At 39.2% G+C, this 23,159-nt stretch overlaps 1 protein-coding gene and 1 long non-coding RNA gene across 7 annotated transcripts in view; one reads left to right on the top strand and one right to left on the bottom strand.

The window, feature by feature from the left end:
- STK10 (serine/threonine kinase 10) overlaps positions 1 to 9,255 on the top strand; it is a 117,623-nt gene extending 108,368 nt beyond the window's left edge. The window contains exon 19 of the mRNA XM_028102837.2: positions 6,771 to 9,255. Coding sequence (XP_027958638.1) covers positions 6,771 to 6,911 — 141 coding nt within the window. The 3' untranslated portion in view covers positions 6,912 to 9,255. The remainder of the gene's footprint in view (positions 1 to 6,770) is intronic.
- LOC114208740 (uncharacterized) overlaps positions 1 to 23,159 on the bottom strand; it is a 64,329-nt gene that overhangs the window by 15,436 nt on the left and 25,734 nt on the right. For 5 of the 6 annotated variants that reach the window (XR_003609120.2, XR_003609119.2, XR_015768201.1 and 2 more), the window contains exons 2-3: positions 17,195 to 17,268; positions 14,206 to 14,370 (exon numbers count right to left, since the gene is read on the bottom strand). This is a non-coding gene — a long non-coding RNA (uncharacterized LOC114208740). The remainder of the gene's footprint in view (positions 1 to 14,205; positions 14,371 to 17,194; positions 17,269 to 23,159) is intronic. The other variant, XR_003609118.2, reaches the window with a different exon arrangement.

Genomic DNA, 23,159 nt, shown 5'->3' on the forward strand with positions numbered 1-23,159 from the left:
TGAAAAGCCCACAGCAAACATCATAACTCCATGGTAAAAAATTGAGAACTTTTCCTCTAAGATCAGGAATAAGACAAGGAGAGTGTGCCCACTCTCACAACTGTTATTCAGCACAGTAGTGAGAATCCTAGCCACAGCAATGGGCTAAAAAAAAAGATTAAATACTTCCTTACCAATTTGGATGCCTTTTAACTGTCACTATTTGCAGATGACATAATACTATACAGAGAAAACCCTAAAGACTCCACCAAAAAAAAACTATATTAGAAGTACTAAATCAATTCAGTAAAGCTGCAGGACACAAAATTAATACACAGAAATTGGTGGTATTTCTATATACTAATAACATAGTAGCAATAAAGATAAATTAAGAAAGCAATTCCATTTATAACTGCACCAAAAAGAATAAAATACCTAGGAATCACCCAAACTATAAGACATTGATGAAAGAAATTGAAGATGACAAAAACAAATGGAAAGATATTCCATGCTCATGGGCTGGAAGAATTAACACTGTTAAAATGTCCATATGCTCCAAGCAATCTACAGATTCAATGAAGTCCTATAGAAATACCAACAGTATTTTTCACAGGACTAGAATAATACTAAAATTTGTATGGAACCAAAAAGACCCCAAATAGTGAAAGAAATCTTGAAAAATAACAAAGCTGGAGGTAACAGGATCTCAGATTTCAACATACACTACAAAGCTGGAATAACCAAAACAGTAATGGTACTGACACAAAAATAGACACACAGATCAGTGGAACATAATAGAACCCAGAAATAATCCCACACTTACATGGTCAATTAATCTATGACAAAGGAGGCAAGAATATACAATGGGGAAAAAGACACTCTCTTCAATAAATGGTGTTGGGAAAACTAGACAGCCATACAAAAGAATGAAAATGAACCACTTTCTTATACTACATATAAAAATAAACTCAAAATGGATTAAAGACCTAAATGTGAGACCTGAAATCATAAAAATCCTAGAAGAGAGCAGAGGCAGTAATTTTTCTAACATAGGCTGTAATAGTATTTTTTTCTAGGTATGTCTCCTAAGGCAAGGGAAACAAAAGCAAAAATAAACTATTGGGACTTCCTCAAACTAAGAAGCTTTTTGCATAGCAAAGGAAACCATCAACAAAATGAAAAAGCAGCCTACTGAATGGGAAAAGATATTTGCAAATGATATGTCTGAGAAGGGGTTAATATCCAAAAATACATAAAGAACTTAAACAACCACCAAAAAACCCCAAATAGTAAATGGGTAGAGGACATGAATAGACATTTTTTCCAAAGACAGACATTTGACCAACAGATACATGAACAGATGTTCAGCATCATTAATCATCAGGGAAATGCAAATCACACTTGATCTTAGCCAAAAGGCCGAGAAGCCATTGGGGAAATGCAAATCAAAACCACAAGCAGGTATCACCTTGCACCTTTCAGAATGGCTCATATTAAAAAGACAAGAAATAACAAGTATTGACATGGATGCAGAGGAAAAGGAACTTTTGTGCACTGTTGGTGGAAATGTAAGTTGGTGCAGCCACTGTGGGAAACAGTATGGAAGTTCCTCCAAAAATTAGAAATAGCATATGCTCCAGTAATTCCATGATTGGGTATTTAGAAAACAAAACAAAAACATTAATTTGGGAAAAGATATGTGCACCCCTATATTTATTGCAGCATTATTTACAATAGTCAAGATAGGGAAGTAACCCAAGTGTCCATCAATAGATGAATGCATAAAGAAGATGTGATACACACACACACTGGAATATTAGCCATGAAAAATGAGTTTGTTTTTTTTTTGCCATTTCAGACAACATGAGGGTATTATGCTAAGTGAAATAAGTCAGACACAGAAAGAAAAATATAGTATGTTTCACTTATATGTGGAATCTAAACAGAACAGAGTAGACAAAAAGCAGAAACAAACCCATAAGTATAGAGAACTGATGGTTGCCAGAGAGGAGAGGGTGAGGGGATGGACAAAAATGGGTGAAGGGGAGTGGGAGATACAAGCTTCCAGTTGTAGAATGAATAAGTCACAGGGATAAAAGTTGCAGCATTGGGAACATAGTCAAGAGTATTACAATAGCATTATATGGTTACAGATGGTAGTTACACTTGTGCGGAGCATAGCATAATATATAGACTTGTCAAATCACTGTGTTGTACACTTGAAACTAATGTAACATTGTGTGTCAACTACAAGAAAATAAATCATAAAATATACTTTAGGAAAAAAAATAAGATGGCCAATTGTGTATCTTATGACTGCTCCATTGACTGGCCATTCCCCTGGCTCTCTCCCTTTCTCCTCAGGCCTTATTCCATGAGACACAGTAATATCAAAATTATGCCAGTTAATAACCCTACAGTGGCCTTGCAGTGCTCAAGTGAAAGGAAGAATTGCACGGCTCTCACTTTAAATCAAAAGCTAGAAATAATTAGGCTTAGTGAGGAAGGCAGTGTTGAAAACTGAGATAGGCGAAAATCTGGCCTCTTGCACCAGTTATAGTCAAGTTGTGAACGCAAAGGAAAAGTTTTGAAGGAAATTAAAAGTACTACTCTAGTGAATACATGAATGATAAGAAAGCCAAACAGCCTTATTGCTGAAATGGAGAGAATTTTTGTAGATCAAACCAGCCACAAATTCCCCTAAGCCAAGACCTAATCCAGCGCAAGGCCCTACCTGTCTTCAATTCTGTGAAGACTGAGAGGTGAGGAAGCTGCAGAAGAAGAGTATGAAGTTAGCAGAGTTTGGTTCATGAGGCTTAATGGAAGGAGCCGTCTCCAGAATACAAAAGTGCAAGGTGAAGCAGCTAGTGCTGATGTAGAAGCAGCTGCAGCAAGGTATCCAGAAGATGTAGCTGAGATAATTCATGGGAGTGGCTACACTAAATAACAGATTTTCAATATAGATGAAACAGCCTTCTGTTAGAAGAAGAGTTTATAGCTGGAGAGAAGTCAGTGCCTGCCTTCAAAACTTCAAAGGATAGGCTGACTCTCATTATGGGCTAGTGCAACTGGTGACTCTAAGTTGAAGCCAATGCTCATTTACCATTCCAAAAATCCTAGGGCCCTTAAGAATTATGCTAAATCTACTCTACCTTTGTTCTCTAAATGGAACAGCAAAGCCTTGATGACAGCATATCCATTCACAACATGGTTTACTATTTTAAGCCTACTGTTGAGACCTACTGCTCATTGGCAATGCACCTGGTCACCCAAGAGCTCTGATGGAGATGTACATGATTGATGTTTTTTTGTTTTTGAGAGAGAGAGCACGAGCGTGTGTGAGCAGGGGTGGGGGGGTGCAAAGGGAGAGAGAGAGAATCTTAAGCAGGCTCCATGCCCAGCACAGAGCTCAACGTGGAGCTCGATCTCACGACCCTGAGATCATGACCTGAGCTAGAAACCAAGAGTCCGGACACTTAACTGACTAAGCCATCCAGGCACCCCTAATGAGGTTGTTGGTGGTGGTGGTTTAAAAGATTAATGTTTTCATGCTTGCTAACACAATATCCATTCTGCAACCCATGGGTCAAGAGTAATTTTGACTTTTAAGTGTCATTATTTAAGAAATACATTCGTGAGGCTGTAGCTGCCATAGACAGTAATTCTTCTGATGGATCTAGGCAAAGTAAGTCAACAACCTTCTAGAAAGGATTCACCGTTCTAGATGCCATTAAGTACATTCATGATTCATGAGAAAAGGTCAAGATATCAACATGAACAAGAGTTTGGAAAGAAGATGATTCCAACCGTCATGGATGACTTTGAGGGGTTCAGGACTTCAGTGGAGAAAATAACTGCAGACGTGGTGGAAACAGCAAGACAAGAACTAGAAGTGGAGCCTGAAGGTGTGGCTGAAATACTGCAATCTCAGGACAAAACTTAAATGGATGAGGAGGTGCTTCCTATGGATGAACCAAGAAAGTGGTTTCTTGAGATGGAATCTACTCTCGGTGAAAGATTTTTGAAATGACAAAAAATTTGGAAATATTGCATGGTTAGTTGATAAGGCAGAGGCAGGGTTTGAGAGGACTGACTCTAATTTTGAAAGAAGTTCTACTGTGGGTAAAATGCTGTCAGATGGCATCACATGCTACAGAGAAATTGTTTGTGAAAGGAAGAGTCAGTCGATGTGGCAAACTTCACTGTTGTCTTATTTTTAAGAAACTGCCTTGTATGTGTACTTCAATAATAAAAACTAAGAAATAACTACACTTAGCATGGCAAACAGCATAGTGTACAGCATTGTCGAATCACTATGTTGTACACCTGAAAGTAATATAAATGTTGTCAATTATACTTCAATAATAAAAAAATATTGCCACAGCCACCCCAATCTTCAGCAACCACCTTGTTCACTCAGCAGCCATCAATCCTGAGGCAAGACCCTTCACTAGCAAAAACATTATGAATTGCTAAAAACTCAGATGATGGTTAGCATTTTTTAGCAATAAAGTACATTTTAATTATGGTGTGTACATTTCTTTTTAGACCATGCTGTTGCACATTTAAGACTATAGTATGCTATAAACATAACTTGTTTTGGTAAACATGATTTTTATATGCACTAGGAAATAAAAAAATTCATTCAACTTACTTTATTGTGATATTTGCTTTATGGAGGTAGTCTGGAACCAAACCCAAAATATCTGCAAGGAATGTCTGTGTAAGGATATTATACATAAAAATCCTAAGTTTCAGTTTCTTTTGAAAACCCAGGAGCTCTAGCAACACTGGGTTTGTCATACCACATGACAGACATCAGCTGGAGCTAAGAAGAAACCACCTTCTTCAGACATAGCATGTGCTCTTCACCACACCACCGTCCCCACCACTCCTCACTGCCTCCACCTAGCTGTCTTCACTTACTCAGTTCGTTTGGCTGCCTCCCACAGGCACTGGATCTTGTAACTTCTGTTACAAAAGCTTAAAACAGTACTACTTTTACCTTACTTATATATAATGTTTGCTTATCACGAACACTTTAATATTAATACATCCAGCAAAGGAGAACTTGAGCCAAGAATCTGTGTGAATTACCAGAAATTTCAAATCCGTCAAGTCCAAGATGAGGCATGACTTCAAATACCTTGCCTGCCTTCACACGGACATCCTATAACAGATTGGAAAGATTGGTATTGTGATCCAGTGTCCCTTCCCCATCTCTCCTTGAAGTATAGAGAACTCACTAGAATTTAGTACTACTAAAGGAATAAGAGCATAAGGGAGGATCTGGTAATTATTTGTTGAGACTATTTCAGGGCATTCAAAGAATAGTCTTAAAAAGAGACACATAATAGGGGCGCCTGGGTGCCTCAGTTGGTTAAGTGTCCGACTCTTGATTTCAGTTCTGGTCATAGGGTCCTGAGCTCAAGCTCCAAATCAGGCTCCCTGCTCAGTGGGGAGTCTGCTTGTCTCCCTCTCCCTCTGCCCTTCCCCCTGCTCGTTCTCTGTCTCTTTCTCTCAAATAAACACGTAAATCTTAAAAAAAAAAAAAAAAAAAAAAGACACATAATAGAAGGCTGGTCAAATCCTGTGAGCATAGTTACTTCTTAGTGAAAATAAGGAAATCGGGCTGATGGTCAGATGCTTAATAATGAAGCCACATTTACTGTGCATCTCGGGTGTGTGCCTGGCCTTGCAGACGGTGGACCACAGTGTTTCAGAGCTTTAACTCTGAAGTTAGAGGTAGGTTCCCATCTTGGCTGTGCCCCTAGCTAGCTGAGTAACCAGGGGCAAGTGATCTAAGCTCTCTGAGCTTAAGTTTCTCCACCTATAAGATGGAAATAATAGTATCTGTCTCATAGGGTGAAGACTGAATAAGATGTAATGCACTTAGCATAGCACTTGACATGTAGAAGTACTCAATAATTATGAACCATTAGTTTTTAGTTTAATCCTCACAACAGCCCTGCTAGATAGGTAGTGATACTGCCATTTTACAAAGGAAGAAAGGTGATATGTGAAGGCCACACAGCTGGTAATAAGAAAGCTGAATTTGGTATGACTTTAAAGCTCATGTTCTTTCCAGTACACTTTGCTTCCCTTTTTAATTGAATGCCTATTACTGGAGACCCCTCAAGACATTTTTCTGGTAGGATCCAATTTATCTAGATAAACTTGCATGTGCCCCAGGGAAGCTCCTGCAGTAATGGTCAACTAGACACTCTGCTTCTGTTTTTATAACACACAGAACCCCTGTCTTACCACACCTACCACAAATTTTCAGAATCAGAATCTCAGGGGGTGGTGTGAAGGCACATGTATTTTAAAAACAATGCCCTGGATGACCTCTGTGGGGCAGTGCTCTCATTAGGAACACTATGTACCTGGACATTCTGCCCCCACCAACCCCCACCCCCCCCACCTCCCTGCCTCCTGCTGTTAAATCTGTCCATTTTCTACCTTGGGTCTTTCTCCATTCATTTGGCTGTTTTCCTGCCAGGAGACTGGCATCTGCCCCCTTTCCCCCTCACTGAGTTGGCATTCACCAAACACTAGCCCTTGGCCCACAGCAAACTCCTGTATGCTGTGGCAGAAGGAAGCAAGAGGTGGTACCTATCTTCTGGGTGACCGGCTCTGGGAAAGGAAAGAGGGAAGACTAAGTTACCATGCACTAAAGGCCCGGAGGGTGGGCGAGTTTCCAGAGAAGGCCACTTTGGTGGGGGTCCTATAATTGGGAGACCTGTCCTATGGGATCTGACTGAACTCTGTCTGCCCTCTTTCTGTCCTAGGCTCTGGAAGAAGATCTGAACCAGAAGAAGCGAGAACAGGAGATGTTCTTCAAAATGAATGAGGAGACAGAATGCCTGAACCCTACCACCCCAAATAAGGCCACCAAGTTCTTCCCCTACAGCTCTGTGGATACTTCTTAACAGCCAGCTGGGGCTGGGGCTCCAGGGTGGGGGGCTTCCAAGGCCCACCCATTCTCTGTGAACAAGTAACTCAGGACCCCCCCTTCCCTCTTGCTTCCATGACAACTTGAATCCAGCCCCTTGCCTTGTGCTACCCCAGCTGTGCCCAACAGACTCATGCTAGTGTTCCTTAATTCTCGCTCTCTTATGGCGGGCGAGGTTTTATGATGTGTGGCCTGATCCTAATGTATGTCCTGTTTGAGCCCCACATCTCTCCAAGTTGTCAGTGACCTGGGCTGCTAGTGGGGTCAGGGTCCAGGAGGAATGGTGTTCTGCAGCCTTGAGGCCCTCTTGTTTGCCGAAACACCCGTTTTGCTGTCTGTGGGCACAAAGTGCTGCTGCTGGTTATGATGAGTTTGTCCATATTGTGATTCTTGCCAGCTTTTCAGCCATTCCTTCTAGTATCAGACAAAAACCATGACTCTTAGCAGACCTTTTGGTTCCTAGTGAAGCCCACCCTGCAGCCAGCTGCTCAGGGGGTGCCCTCATCCTTCCAGTAACCCCCGATTTACTTTTCTCTTGAGACAAGGCCATATCTACAACAGTGGGATCGAGGAGAGCCTGAACTGTTCATTCTGCTGGTCTTGGGTGTTTCGTGCCATCTTGTGCCCCCCCCGCCTTACCTGACACATCTGCATACACATACATAGGGCTTGGCTCCCTGGCATTACCCAGGCTTGCCTCTGCCCTAGGCCTCTTGTGCCAGGTGGGTTGAAACACATTCACTGCCTGAGCCTGTGCCACCGAGCATGTGTAGGTGAAGCCACTGGTGTGAAGCGTGCTGGGTGCTGGCATAAATGGTACAGGCTGAGCTGCCAGTCTGTGATTCCCTTTGGCCCCCAAATAGGCTCCTGTGTTCAGGGGTAAATTCCGCACCACACAAGACTGTGCTTAGGCTATTGCTGTCTCACACCTGCCCATCCTGGCTGCCGGTGATATGGGAAGGCTGCTTCCCTCTAGCAGGAGTCTGGCCTTACACTGGAGACACCGGCTGGTGGTCACTGGGATTTCTGTTGAGGAAGAAAAAGCCTCAAGGAGAAATGTAATGCTTCCTGTCCCCAGCAACACAGCGGATGCAAAGCTTCTGTATCTCAGATGGAATCCTGGGCCTTTGGGTTACTCAGCTGGCCTCCAACAGATTCTGATTCCCACAGGCTGCTGGATGTAGATAACCTAGTAAAAGTCATGCTTAAACAGGCATTCAGTTTATCTACAAAGAAAACTTTGTTCACTTTGATTTCTAACTTGAAACAAATATAAATGAATGGCTTCGATAGGAAGATACCTGCTTTAAAACAAAACCGAAGGTGATTTTGAGGAATCCCATGGATGATATATTAAGTCTGGGTACCATTTTGCTGGTGATGGAGTGGCTAAGATCCAGGGACGATGTTTTCCTTCACTCCTAAATGTTTAAGGTTTGATGCTTGGTCCTAAAGCAATTCTCTTGAAGTTTTTGTGGTGCTGGTTAGAACTGGATCTTGGGGAGGGTGGGTAGCCATGCAACAAGAAGAGACTCGGGGTTCCCAAGGCTTATGTATACAGTGAAGATGCTCTGGGGGCTGTGGGAAGGCAGGGGTCCTCTTAAGTTGGTGAACATTCAGCTTGTCTGCTTCAGTATTTGACCCAGATGGGACAGTTTTCTCGTCTCATACATGTGAGATAAGGGAAACCATCGTCCCCTTCTATTCCTTTTGGTGCACAGGTACTGGGAAAATGTGAACTAGCAGCAGTGTAATTACAGAACATTGACAGAGTTCCACCAGACAAGGCCAGCACTGGCAAATGGTCAGGCAGGGCTGATACTGGCTTTGTTTACAATATTGCCTTTTGCAGCCTGGGGTGTGAGAGAGAGTATTCAGGTGAAATGCCATGGTTCAGATGAAAGTCTTTGATCATTCCCCTATTTGGCTCATCATTTACATGACTTAAGGATTTGCTCCTTCCCTGTTCCGTGCTGCCCAAGGCCTGATAGCTCCCTTGTCTTTTCTGGAGAGGGGCTGGTTGGGTCCTCCAGCCTCATGATGGAGCCAGCGTGCATACCCATCAGTGAGAAGGCCCACACAGTATTCCTCATGCCCTGTGCTAATGTTTCCTCTGTAAGGGACAGATGGGACTGTTCCTCGTTTTCAGTCTGTTTTTGGCAGAGTAAATATAACTAACTTATATTTTCCCTTTATAAAGGATAGAAGTTATTTTTATGTCATTTCAAAACTTTATACAGAACTTTTGTAAAATTTTCTCTGCAAACTTCAACTGCAAGAATGTAAATATGCTTCTAATAAAACAACAAGGTGAGAGACTATTTGCATTTGTGGTTGTTCTCTTAGATCAGGGTGGAAACAGCAGGGCAAACTTATCCACATCTGCCAGGCGAGAAAGGGTTTACTACCTCTCTGAGTCACACAGCCAGTCAGACTTTGGGGTGGGTTTCTGTTTTGTAAGAAGTTATGTGTACGTGTGTGTGTGTGCGCGCGCGCGTTCTACAGACATTTAACAACATTAACATTCTCATTAACATCAAACCCCAGGAGTTTTCACATGTTAGCTTATTAAATCCTTTTAACAACCTGTGAGGAAAACCTTGTCATTCCTATTTTATAGACGAGGAAATGGACACAGCAAGGGGAAGGTTGGGCCAAACTTCACAATACTGGTAAATGATGCCTATGAAATTCAAACTTAGACCTAGAGGTGCTGTTTCCACCACACCTCCTCTCCTACTCGCAGCTGCCCATTACACACTCAGTAAGAGTCACTGTATTTAAATGCATTTTTCCGCCATGCCTCTGAAGCCCCATTCAGGGGTTCCTAATCGGGTCCACAGACCTCCCCTATCACCAACAAGGGATCAGAGGGTAGAATTTAGGGTGTCTTTGTACCTGGATGGGAAAAGATTTGGTTTTTAGTTTGAGTAACCTCTAACTGAAATTCAGTACTTCCTGTCTGTATGGATGTAGGCAACCAACTCTAGTAGTATAAGCAGTCCCTGGGACTGTCCGCAGTAGAAATCAGAGGTTTCATCTCACAAGACTGCTGTGCAGACATCTCAAAATTTTTGTTCATCACTTTGAAATAACAGTAGTTATTAGACATCACTAGATCCTGTTATGTAAGATTGAGATGTGTGTATCACATTATATATACATACATATCACATCTATAAGCAATATATGTTTTCTAACATTCTGATACCTACATTTCATTATGACTGTTTCACTTGTAATCTATGTGCTTTATATTGTAGATCTGACAATACTATTCTTAGAAGCGTTTTACATTCTTTATGGAATGCCTTAAAATTAAGGACCCCTACTTTGTCTGCAGCCCTGAGCTGTCACTGTCCTAAAAACCTACTGACCAGCAGGTGGCGGTCCACTGTCAGGGTATCCCATAGGTCTGTGAACTCAGTGTGTTGGGAGGTGGGGGTGCAAGCAGACCAGTAGCTGGCATGCCTCCCATTAAGGGACAGAAAAGTGACTGGAATTCCCAGGAAAAAGGATTCATGAAACAGGTGAAGAAGAAATGCATCAAGGGATACATGGAACTTGAGAAATGAGATCATTCCACTTGAACTGATACCACTTATGTACTATGTGCTAGAGATGCTGAAATGAGTAAGACATTGACATTGCCTTCAAAATACTTGCCCTGCCGAGGAAACAGACCTGGAGAAGCAGAGCGTCTGTTCGGGCTGATGCAGCCTCAGAGAACCAGGAAAGAGCTACCAGAGGTGGGGACACTGAGTCTTGGAGGACAAACTACTATGTGCCAGAACACATTCAGGGCCTGGGGTATGAGTGGTTTATGAGCCATGAGGCTGGAGAGAACAGGGCCAGACCGGCATGCCTGGGCTCAGAGTGACCCTTTCCAACCCAAGGGCAGTAAGAAGTCTGGAAAGGAGTTTACTCAGGGGAAGGACAGTTGAAATCATGACAGTAGCAACTCAACAGACCAGCTGGGGAGAGAGAATGTTGACGTTGAAGTGAATGATGGCCTACAAAGGTTGGAGGCTTTAGGAAGGAATGGACAGACTGCAGGCTCCATAAGGGCAGGGAATAAGACTCTACCTGATCCCTAAACAGCCAGGTCCCAGCATGTTGCAACACTGAGATACTGTCTGGGCCCCTTGTGCCAGCAAGGGTCTGAAAAGGGAGCAGCGGCGATCTGGGGGCTGAAGACTGGATATATATTAACCCACTGTGGTATCAGAGATGTTGACTAGGTCTGATTAACCACTGTGTTGATAGTTAAAAACATCACTTCCAGTGATGGCAGACGAGGTAATTCAGACCAGTCCTCTAAAATTGAGGACAATTAGAAAAGCTCGGCAGAAATACTAAACATGTCTACTAGAAGGCACAAGAGATCTATAAGATAGTGAAGACTTAAAAAGTCAGGACTGAAGCAAGTACAGAAGGCCAAAGAGATGATTCTGGTATTTTACCCTGAGAGCATTTGCTGATCCTAGAGAGGGGACAAATCTGGAGCTGGCCAAAATGCCAGGATCTCTGCAAGGGGAGCTTGTACATGTAGTCAGTGCACTGGTCATGTCTGGTGCCCCAGTTTTGGGGGCTGCTTCCCACAGGATGCCTCTTGATTGCCTGAATCTGGGGGCTAGGGGAGGGTTGTGTTCCAGCGTCCCTCCAGACTGTAACAATCAGTTCTTGGCAGACTACCACCCCCAAAACACTACTGCACAGACAGTAGACTGAAACACACCCCCAGTCTTTCTGTGAAAGAAGTGTGTATGTTTTTCCTGGAGCTTTTGCCTGAGGCACAGGCTTCCAGGTTTAGCACACATCTAGAGGCCTATGGAGATGCTCTCAGGGAATGTAGGCTGGGGGACACAACCTTTGTGCTCTCCCTCTGCCTTGTTCCGGCTCTCCAGTATCTCCCAGAAAGGAGAATATACACTTGTCTGGAGCCCTGATTTTTGCTAATGTCATCTATGGAACACCTCCAGATCACCTAGTCTGGTGGCTAGCAGGGTTCATGCTTGTGGTCCCACAGTACTATATATATTTGCATACTCAAAAGCTGCTACCTGAAGGTCTGGCTTCCAATCAGCCTGAATTTAGGTGCTGAGATCCTCCACTTTAGGGCAGATAGAACTTGGCACACCCCCAACAATGGGAGCTTTATATTAAAAATAAGACAGGCTGCTTGGAATCTTAAAGGTTCAAGAGCCTACCAAGAGCTAGACAAGGCTGAACAATAACACTCATTTCTTAAACAAGGCCACTCCTTTAAGACTGGAAGAGGTAGGTGTTTCACTTAATACATAGAAACAAACACAGAGTCAAGCAAAATCAGGAAACAGAGGAATATATTCTAAACAAAAGAATAAGATAAAACAGGAAAAAACCTTAATGAAATGTGTAAGTAATTTACTTGATAAAGAGTTCAAAGTAATGGTCATAAAGATGCTCACCCAATTTGGGAGATGAATGATGCTCACTCAACTTGGGAGAAGAATGGATGAACACAGTGAGAACTTTAACAAATGGATAGAAAACACGAGAAAGTACCAAATAAGAAGTCACAGAGCTGAAGAATACAATAATTCAACTGAAAAATACACTACAAGGGCTCAACAGCAAACTAGATGAAGCAGAAAAAAGATCAGTGAACTCAAACACAGAGTAGTGGAACTCCCCAGAGCAGCAAAAAGAAAAAAAGAATTTAAACAGTGAACATAGCTTAAGGGATTTATAGGACAACATCAAATGGACTAACATTTGCATTATAGAGGTCCCAGAAAGAGAAGAGAGAAAGGTGCAGAAATTTTTCTTGAAGAAATAAAGGTTCAAAATTTCCCTAACCTGGGGAAAGAAATGGACATACAGATCCAGGAAGCCAGAGAGTTCCAAAGAAGATAAACTCAAAATGACCCACACCAAGACAAATTATAATTAAAATGTCAGAAGTTTAAGACAAGGAGAGGAATCTCAAAAGCAGCAAGAGAAAAATTTGTTAGGCACAAAGGAACCCCCATTAGACTATCAGCAGATTTTTCAGCAGAAACATTGCAGATCAGAGGGAGTGGCATGATACATTCAAAATGTAGGAAAAAAAAAATCTTCCAACCAAGAATACTCTACTTATTATTTAGAATTGAAGGGGAGCTAGTTTTTTAGATGAGCAAGGCTAAAGGACTTCATCATTATTAACCTAACCTTAGAAGAAATGTTAAATGTACTTTTTAGCCTGAAAAGAAAGGGTGCCAATTAGTAACAAGAAAACATGAAAGAATAGATCTCACCGGAAAAGTAAATATATGGTAAAGGTAGTGGATTAATCACTTGTAAAACTAGTATGAAGGTTAAAGAATAAGTAGTAAAAATAACTGTAACTATGATAATTAGTCAAGTGATACACAAGATAAATGTAAAATTGTGACAACAAAAACATAAAACATAGGCTGGGGAGAGTAAAAACACAGAGCTTTAAAATGCATTCAAACTTAAGTTATTATCAATTTAAAACAGATTCTTATGAATATATGAATATGTTATATGCAAGCCTCATGGTAACCACAAAGCAAATACCTATAATAGATACAGAGAAGATAATAAGTAAGGAACCTGAGCATACCACTAAATAAAGTCATTAAGCCAAAAGGAAGACAGCAAGAGAAGAAAGAGATAAAAACTGCAAAACAACCAGGAAACAATGAACAAAATGACAATAGGTACATACCTATCAATAATTATTTTAAATATAAAAGGACTAAATTTTCCAATCAAAAGACAGAGAGTAGTTGAATGGATAAAAACAATAAAACCCATCCACATGGTGCCTACAAGAAACTCACTTCATATGTAAGGACACACACAGACTGAAAGTAGAGGGATAAAAAAGGATGTCCCACACAAATGGAAACCAAAATAAAATTGGGGTAGGGATATATAAATAAAACAACACTTCAGGGGCACCTGGGTGGCTCAGTCAGTTAAGCATCTGCCTTTGGCTCAGGTCATGATCTCAGGGTCCTGGGATCAAGGCCCGTGTTGGGTTCTCTGCTCAGCGGGGAGTCTGCTTCTCCCTCTGCCCCTCCCCCTGCTTGTGCTCACTCTCTCTCTTTCAAATAAATAAAATCTTTAAAAAAAACCACTTTAAAACAAAGATTGTAATGAGACAAGGACATTACATAATGATAAAGGACTCAACTCAACAAAAAGATATAACTTTTGTAAATATTTATGCACCCGACACAGAAGCACTAAAACATACAAAGGAAATATTAACATACCTAAAGGGAGGGACATCTGGATGGCTCAGTTTGTTAAGTGTCTGACTCTTGATTTCAGCTCAGGTCATGATCTCAGGGTTGTGAGATTGAGCCCCGCATTGGGCTCTGCACTGGGCGTGGAGCCTGCTTAAGATTCTCTCTCCCTCTGACCTTCCCCAGCTCTCTCTAAAATAAATAAATAAATAGAAAAAAAGAAGAATTAAAACAAAACCAAAAAACATACCAAAGGGAGAAATAGCAAAATAATAATAGTAGGGGACGTTAATGTACCACTTACATCAATGGATAGATCATCCAGAGAGAAACTCAATAAAAAAACATTAGCCTTAAATAACATGTTAGACCATATAGATTTAATAGATATATATACAATATTCCATCCAAAAGCAACAGACAATGCATTCTTCTCAAGCACACATGGAACGTTCTCCAGGATAGATCACAGTTTAGTCCACAAAACAAGTCAATAAATTAAGGAGACTAAAATCATATCAAGTATCTTTTCCAACTGCAATGGTATGGAACTAGAAATCAATTACAAAAAGAAAACTGGAAAATTCACAACTATGTAGAGATTATACCACATGCTACTGAAAAACCAATGGGTCAAAGAAAAACAAGAGAAATTAAAAAAATACCTTGAGACTAATGAAAATACAATATCCCCAAATTTATGGGATGCAATAAAAGTAGTTCTAAGAGGGTAACTCATACTAATAAAGGCCTCTATCAAGAAACAAGAAAGATCTCAAATAAATGACATCTCAAGGAACTAGAAAAAGAAGAGCCCAAAGTTAGTAGAGGGTAGGATATAACAAAGATCAGAGTACAAATAAATGAAAGAGAAACTAAAAAACCAATAGAAAAGATCAATGAAACTAAGAGCTTGAAAAGGTAAAAATGGTAAACCATTAACTAAGCTTAGACTTATCAAGAAAAAAAGAAAGGGTTCAAATAAAATGAAAAAGGAGACATTACTGATACCACAGAAATACAAACATCATCAAAATGAACAACCTAAAAGGAAAAATTCCTAGAAATGTACAACCCTAGAAGACTGAATCATGAAGAAATAAAGTCTGAATATATCAATTACTAGTGAGGAGATTGAATCAGTAATAAAAAACCTCCCAACAAATAAAAGTCCAGGACTAGATGGTTTCACTGGTGAATTCTACCCATCCTAAGAATTAATACCAAACCTCTCAAACTCTTCTGAAAAACAGAAGGGGAGAGAAAACTTCCAAACTCATGTTGTGAGGCCAAATATTACCCTAATACCAAAACCAGATGAAGATTCCACAATAAAATTACAGGCCAATATCACTAATGAACACAGATGCAAAAATCCTCAACAAAACATTAGCAAACCAAATTCAAAAATATATGAAAAGGATCATATGCCACCATCAAGTGGGATATATTCTAGGGATGCAAAGATGGTGTAATACCCATAAATCATCAAGATACACATTAACAAAATGAAGGATAAAAATCATATGGTCATCTGAATAGATGCAGAAAAATTCAACATCTCTTCATGATAAAAACTCTCAAAAAAGAGGGAACATACCTCAACATATAAAGGTCATAATATGACAAGCCCACAGCTAATATCACACTTAACATTGCCTTTAAGATCAGGAACAAGAGAAGGATGCCCATTCTTGCCAGTTTTTTTCAACACAGTACTGTAACTCTTAGAGCAATTAGGCAAGAAAAAAATAATAAAAGGCATCCAAATTGGTAAGGAAGAATAAAATGATCACTATTCGCAGATAACATGATATTATATGTAGAAAACCCTAAAGATGCCACCAAAAAAAAAAAAAAAATCTTATTAGAACTAATAAATTCAAGGGGCGCCTGGGTGCTCAGTTGGTTAAGCTCCTGACTCTTGATTTTGGTTCAGGTCATGATCTTGGGGTTGTGAGACTGAGCCTGGTATTGGGCTCTGTGCTCAACAGGGAGTCTGCTTGAGATTCTCTCCCTCTCCTCCTCTAGCTCTCTCTCAAAAATAAATAAATCAATGAATCTTAAAAAAAAAAACTAATAAATTCAGTAAAAAAATAAATTACAGGATAAAATTAATATGCAAAAAAGTTTCTACACACTAATAACAAACTATCTGAAAGAGAAATTAAGAACACAATCCCATTTACAATTGTATGAAAAAGAATAAAATACCTAGGTATAAATTGAACCAAGGAGGTAAAAGACCCATACACTGAAATCTATAAGACACTGATGAAAGAAAATGAAGATGACACAAATAAATGGAAAGATATTCCATGCTCATGGATTGGAAGAATATTGTTAAAATGTCCACACTATCCAAAGCAATCTACAGATTTAATATAATCCCTATCAAAATTTCAGTATCATTTTTTACAGGAATTTAACCAACAACCTTAAAATTTGTACGGGACCACAAAAGACTTCGAATAGCAACAACAATCTTGAGAAAAAAGAAAAAAGCTGGAGGCATCACAGTTCCTGATTTCTTTTTTTTTTTTTAAAGATTTTATTTATTTTTTTGAGAGAGAATGAGAGATGGAGAGCACAAGAGGGAAGAGGGTCAGAGGGAGAAGCAGACTCCCTGCTGAGCAGGGAGCCCAATGTGGGACTCGATCCCGGGACTCCAGGATCATGACCTGAGCCGAAGGCAGTCGCTTAACCAACTGAGCCACTCAGGCGCTCCACAGTTCCTGATTTCTAACTATATTACAAGGCTAAAACAATCAAAACAGTATGGTGTTGGCATAAAAACAGACACATAGATCAATGGAACAGAATAGAGAGCCCACACATAGATGGTCAATTAAGTTATGACAAAGGACACAAGAATAACAATGGGAAAAGGACAGTCTCTGCAGTAAATGATGCTGGAAAAACTGAACAGTCACAAGGAAAAGAATGAAACTAGATTACTATCTTACATTATATACAAAATTAACTCAAAATGGATAAGAAGGCTTGAATATAATACCTGAAACCATTAAACTTTTAGAGGAAAACATAGGCAGTCCACTCCTTGACACTGGTCTTGATGATTTTTTGGACCTGACACCAAAAGCAAAGGAAACAAAAACAAAAATGAACTCGTGGAATTACATTAAACTACAAACCTTCTGTACAGCAAAGGAAATTATCAACAAAATGAAAGGCAACCTAGTGAACGAAAAAAAATTTGGAAATCATATATGATAAGGAGTTAAAAATCCAAAATATATAAAAAACTCATACAACTCAATAGCAAAAAACAATCTGATTAAAAAATGGGCAGGGATGAGGCGCCTGGGTGGCTCAGTCGTTAAGCGTCTGCCTTCGGCTCAGGTCATGATCCCAGGGTCCTGAGATCGAGCCCCACATTAGGCTCTCTGCTCAGCGGGAAGCCTGCTTCTCCCTCTCCCACTCCCCCTGCTTGAGTTCCCTCTCTCACTGTCAAATAAATAAAATCTTAAAAAAAAAAATGGGCAGGGGACCTGAACACATTTTTCCAAAGACACACAGATGGCCAACAGGTACATGAAAATATGATGAACATCACTAATCATCAGGGAAATGCAAATAAAAATTACAATGAGATATCACCTCATACATGTTAGAATGGTTATTATATCAAAAGACAAGAAACAGCAACTGTTAGTGAGGATGTGGAGAAAAAGGAACCCTCGTACACTGTTGGTGGGAATGTAAATTGGTGCAGCCACTGTGGAAAACAGTATGGAGGTTCCTTTAAAAAATATATACTAACCATATGATTCAGCAATTCCACTTATGGGTATTTATCCAAAGGAAATGAAAACACTAACTTAAAAAGATACACCCCCCCATGTCTGCTACAGCATTATTTACAATAATCAAGATATGGAAACAACCTAAGGGTCTATCAGTGGATGAATGAATGGATAAAGAATATGTGGTATGTGAGTATGTGTACATGTATACACATAATGAAGTACTATTCATTCATAAAAAACATAAAATCTTGCTATTTGCAATGAGATAGACCTTGAAGACATTATGCTAAGTAAAATAAGTCAAAGGCAATCCTGTATGATCTCACTTATATGTGGAATCTAAACAATACAAAAGGAAAACAACAAAACACAACCCAAAGCTCACAGATACAGAGAACAGATTGGTGGTTGCCAGTGGTGGGGATGGGGGTTAGATGAAATGGATGAAGGTGGTCAAATATACAAACTTCCCATTATAAAATAAATAAGTCATGGGGATATAATGTAGAGCACAAAGAATATAGTTAATAACACTGTATTGCATATTTGAAAGTTGTGAAAGGAGTAGCTCTTTAAAGTCCTCATCATAAGAAATAATTTTTTCTAACTATTGTTAAAGTCAAACACAAATAAAGACCAGACTTCAAAATTCTCTGGACAGACAAAACTAGTTTAGTCATATAGGCAAAGCTTAATTTATTTTGCAAGGCAAGTGAGGCTAACTTGACATGGGACACTTCTTACTTGTGCCTCTGAAAATGATAAATGAAACTTAAATTGATCCCAAAACTGATATGAGATAATCACTAACCAATTCCCTTTCTTTTAAGAAAATTCTAATACTGTAACCAGTCATTACCTCTATAATATATAAGCTGCTTTATAATCATATACCTCTGAGCCTCCTTCCATGCTTTGATTGGAAAGCCTCTGGCTTGCAAACTGTCTTTGGTGTAAACACAATATACTTTTACTAATAGTACTTCAGGGATTCATTGGTTTTAGGTCTATTTTTTTTCCCTGAACTTCTGGCTCCATGGTGTCAGAAGTGGGATCCAAAGAAGCTACCCAATGATTCCAAGTAAGGTGAGCAACCAGGTGCTGTATCCACACACCACAATGGGCTCAATGATTTCTCACTGACTCTGGAGTTTGAGGGTATATCTTTCTTGATCTGAACTCCACTATCTGTTCCGGACTCTCCAGCTTCACTGTGTACATTTGCTTTCTGTTTTTGTTGAAGCTATTCAGTAAGTCACCCTTCTGTATGTAAAGGGAAAAACCCATGATTCTCGATTTTACACCATGGTACAATTACTGGGGCCCCCAGAGATGATTTGTGTTAGGGACTCTAAAGGCAAAGATGTGTTCTACCTGGTCTGAAACTCTCTCTGTCCTATAAAGACTCCTCCCTTTTATAATGTATAGCCACTATAGATGAGGATCTTGTGTACTTTTTTTTAAAGAGTTTATTTATTTGAGAGAGAGAGGGAGAGCATGAGAGAAGGAGTGTGTACACGAGAGAGCACCAACTGGAGGGGGGTGCAGACGGAGTGGGAGAAGCAGACTCCCTGCTGAGCAGGGAACCCTCCACAGGTCTTGATCCCAGGATCCTGGGATAATGACCTGAGCCCAAGGCAGACACTTAACCAACTGAGCCACCTAGTGACCCTGGATCTGGTGTACTTTTGGAAAATGAGTGTGAACTTTCAAAAAATTTGAAATTGTAGTGGCCCCTTTGGAGGAAACTTTAACTTAGATAAACCCACCTTTTAAACAGCTCCCTTGAAAAGGGAGGATCAAAACTCTCAGAGATAATGAAATGCATTCTTTGATTGGTATGTAGAAACTTCTGAAAGGCAAAATGAGGGGTGCCTGGGTGGCTCAGTCGTTAAGCGTCTGCCCTCAGCTCAGGTCATGATCCCAGGGTCCTGGGATTGAGCCCCACATCGAGCTCCCTGCTCCACAGGAGGCCTGCTTCTCCCTCTCCCACTCCCCCTGCTTGTGTTCCCTCTCTCGCTGTGCCTGTGTCAAATAAATAAGTAAATAAATAAAATCTTAAAAAAGAAAAAGGCAAAATGACTCCAAAAATAGCTTCTGCAGAAGAATCCTTATAGCACACAAAGTTTAGTAAGAAACTTTGACCATCTAACAAGGCAATCTTAACTTAGTCTCTGCCAAATACATTTCTGAATCCAGCTATTCTTTTGAGTTCTGTATTATTGTACCCAAAACATAGCAAAAATTTTAAAGTGAAAATATAAGATCTCTCTGTGTGTGTCTGTACGTTTATGTAAATCTATGTATATGTATATGTGATATTTTTAAGAGAGTTCTATTTAATTGGCTAAAAGTGAAAGAAACAGTTGTATAAATTAACTTTTCCTAAAACTCAGAAGTACATAACCTAACCCAAATGTTTTCCAAGTTCACATGATATGGGATAATCTTTGGTAAACAGAAAGGAGTTTAAGTTTGTTGGTTTAATAAATACAGGCATGTATTCAGAATTATCAACATAAATGTAATGCAAACATGCAACTTTTCTACCTGGGTTTACCAGTCAAATAAACTCATGCTATATTTATGTTGCAAAATTTGTCAAGAAGAAAAATAATTTAAAATGATGGTTAGCAGTTTCATGTCTAACCTAAGCACAATTGTTAAAAACAAGTAATTTAAATACATTTAAATAAAAGCTTACATTAAGTTAAACTATATAATGAATATTCATTGAATATATAGGTCATTCTCAAATAAGAAAATATACTGAGACATTGATAGCTAAACATGTTTATCTACTTTTTGGCCACTTCATTTCAAGTAGGCTCTATATCCAGGGTGGAGCCCAATGCACGCACAACCCTAGATCAAGACCTGAGCTGAAATCAAGAGTCAGATACTTAAGCCACTAGCCACCCAGGTGCCTCTACTTTTGGCTTTTTAATTTTTAGAGACAAAAGATATTTGGGTTTATTAATATTGCCACACTGAATACTACAAAATACTACAAAAATATGTCTCCAAAAACTGTAAAGTTTTTATAACTATGTATTTGTAAGTTTGCTAATGTACTATGGGATGCTAATATATGAAAGACCGTTCACAATTGCCTGTGCCTTAGTTTTCACTGGAAGGTAAAGATTACTAATAGTTAAAATTTATAATCAATATGTAAATATAAACCTACTAGAAACAGTTAACATTTATAATCAATGTGTAAAAATAAACCTACTAGAAAAGTAAAAGTAAAAGGAAGCAATTTTGTATACAAAATGTGGGAAGAAAATCATGTGTATTTATGTGCAGAGTACACAAAGAATATAGGATGTGTTTTCATTATGAAGAAAGAGTACTGTTGTCTAAAATAAAATGACTGGTTGTTCCAGAAGAAGTAAGAAAGAGTGGGATAGAGGCTAAATGGATATAGAAGTTGCAGAAAGTTTGTGGGAAAGAAATTTTATGTTGTGAGGCCAAAGCTGGGTAAAATTGAATAGATTTACTGCAAGATTTTTTTTTTAAAGATTTATTTATTTATTTTAGAGAGAGTAAGCAAGTGTGCGCGTGCAAGTGGGGAGAGGGGCAGAGGGAGAGAGAATCCCAGGCAGGCTCCCCACTGAGTGTGGAGCCTGATGTGGGGCTCGATCTCATGACCCTGAGATTATGACCTGAGCCAAAATCAATAGTCAGACGCTTAACTTACTAAGCCACCCAGGCATCCCTAAGGGTTTTTAAAAATAAGCTTTAATATATAGTGTATATTGTATAAAACTCTAACTTAATTTCCTTTCATCTGCTAAAAGGACAAAGTTTTCTTGGACTATTTCTCTGCTCTTGGTAAGATTATGAAAGGTTTTTCTTTGCTTTTTAAGTAATCTCCCTAGAAAACAAAGATTCTGTTTTATCAAAATAATATTCTGTGGTTCATGTTGTCTTTATCATGCTTTTGATTACTTAAAAAAAAGTCTTCTCTATTAAAAGAGCTAAGGGTTTTTTTTTTTTCCCTACAAATATATGGCTTTCTGTATTTGCCTTTGAAATCTTTTGTCACTTCGGTGGAATGGATAACTAAGTATTGTTTCACAGTGAACTGTTATCCTATTTGTTCAAATGTTTTAAATCTTTTGACATTTTTAAAATTTTTATTTTTATATTTTTTTAAGAGAGGGGGAGGGGCAGAGAGAGAGGAGAAAGAATCTCAAGCAGGCTCCACACTGAGTGTGGACTCAATCTCATAAGTGCGAGATCATGACCTGAGCTGAAACCAAGAGTTGGATGCTTAAACAACTGAACCACCCCAGTGCCCCAAATCTTTTGACATTTTTAACAAACTTCAGCAAATCAAATTCTGAATGAAGTCTTTTTGAATTTGAACTAACTTTGGGATTTTCCTGAAGAACCCTAAAAAATCTCAAAAGTTGTGTTCTCTCTCTGTATAAAAGAGAAATATTAATTTATTTAGGCTTATTTGCTCTGTTAAACTACATGGGAAATATTGTTGAATAAAAAGTAATGCTTAATCTTCTTAGATTATAATCATATGGTTATATGCTATTTTTTTTTTCTTAAGATTTTACTTATTTATTTGAGAGTGAGAGAGAGCGCATGAGTAAGGGGAGGGGCAGAGGGAGAAGCAGACTACCTGCTGAGCGGGAGGCCCTATGCGGGGCACGATCCCAGGACTCCGGGAGCATGACCTGAGCTAAAGGCGGACAATTAACTGACTGATCCACCCAGGTGTCCCTGGTTATATGTTATTAAATATAACTGTTCCAGAAATTATACAAAGTTCCTAAAATTGTAGTATGTCCTGGTATGATGTTATTAGTTATAATTCTAGTTATTATTTTACAGTACTATATATCACAAAGATAACAGTCTGCTTCTCAAATGAATCTTTTTTTTTTTTTTTTTTGGCAAACTCTTACCAGATCTTTAACCAAAGCTATTTTGAAGTCTTGTCATGCACAGACATTTATTGTTTTACTCTTGAATTTTCTCTGGAAGCATTTACAATCAACTACAGGCAAAGATGCTTCATCTTCAAAAAGATTCATGGAAAAGACCCTCACCAGTATTCTAGAATACAGGTTTCTGATAACTTTAAATCATAACACTGGACTAGATAAGCATTTTTAAAAATCTAGTGGCAAGGGGATTGATTCATAAAGCTGCTAACCCAAGATGAAACAAAAGTGTAAGTCTCTGAAT

Source organism: Eumetopias jubatus, unplaced genomic scaffold (genome assembly GCF_037043125.1).
Source record: "Eumetopias jubatus isolate StellerSeaLion01/CBP00866 unplaced genomic scaffold, mEumJub1_p1.0 scaffold_5, whole genome shotgun sequence".
NCBI classification, from domain to species: domain Eukaryota; kingdom Metazoa; phylum Chordata; class Mammalia; order Carnivora; family Otariidae; genus Eumetopias; species Eumetopias jubatus.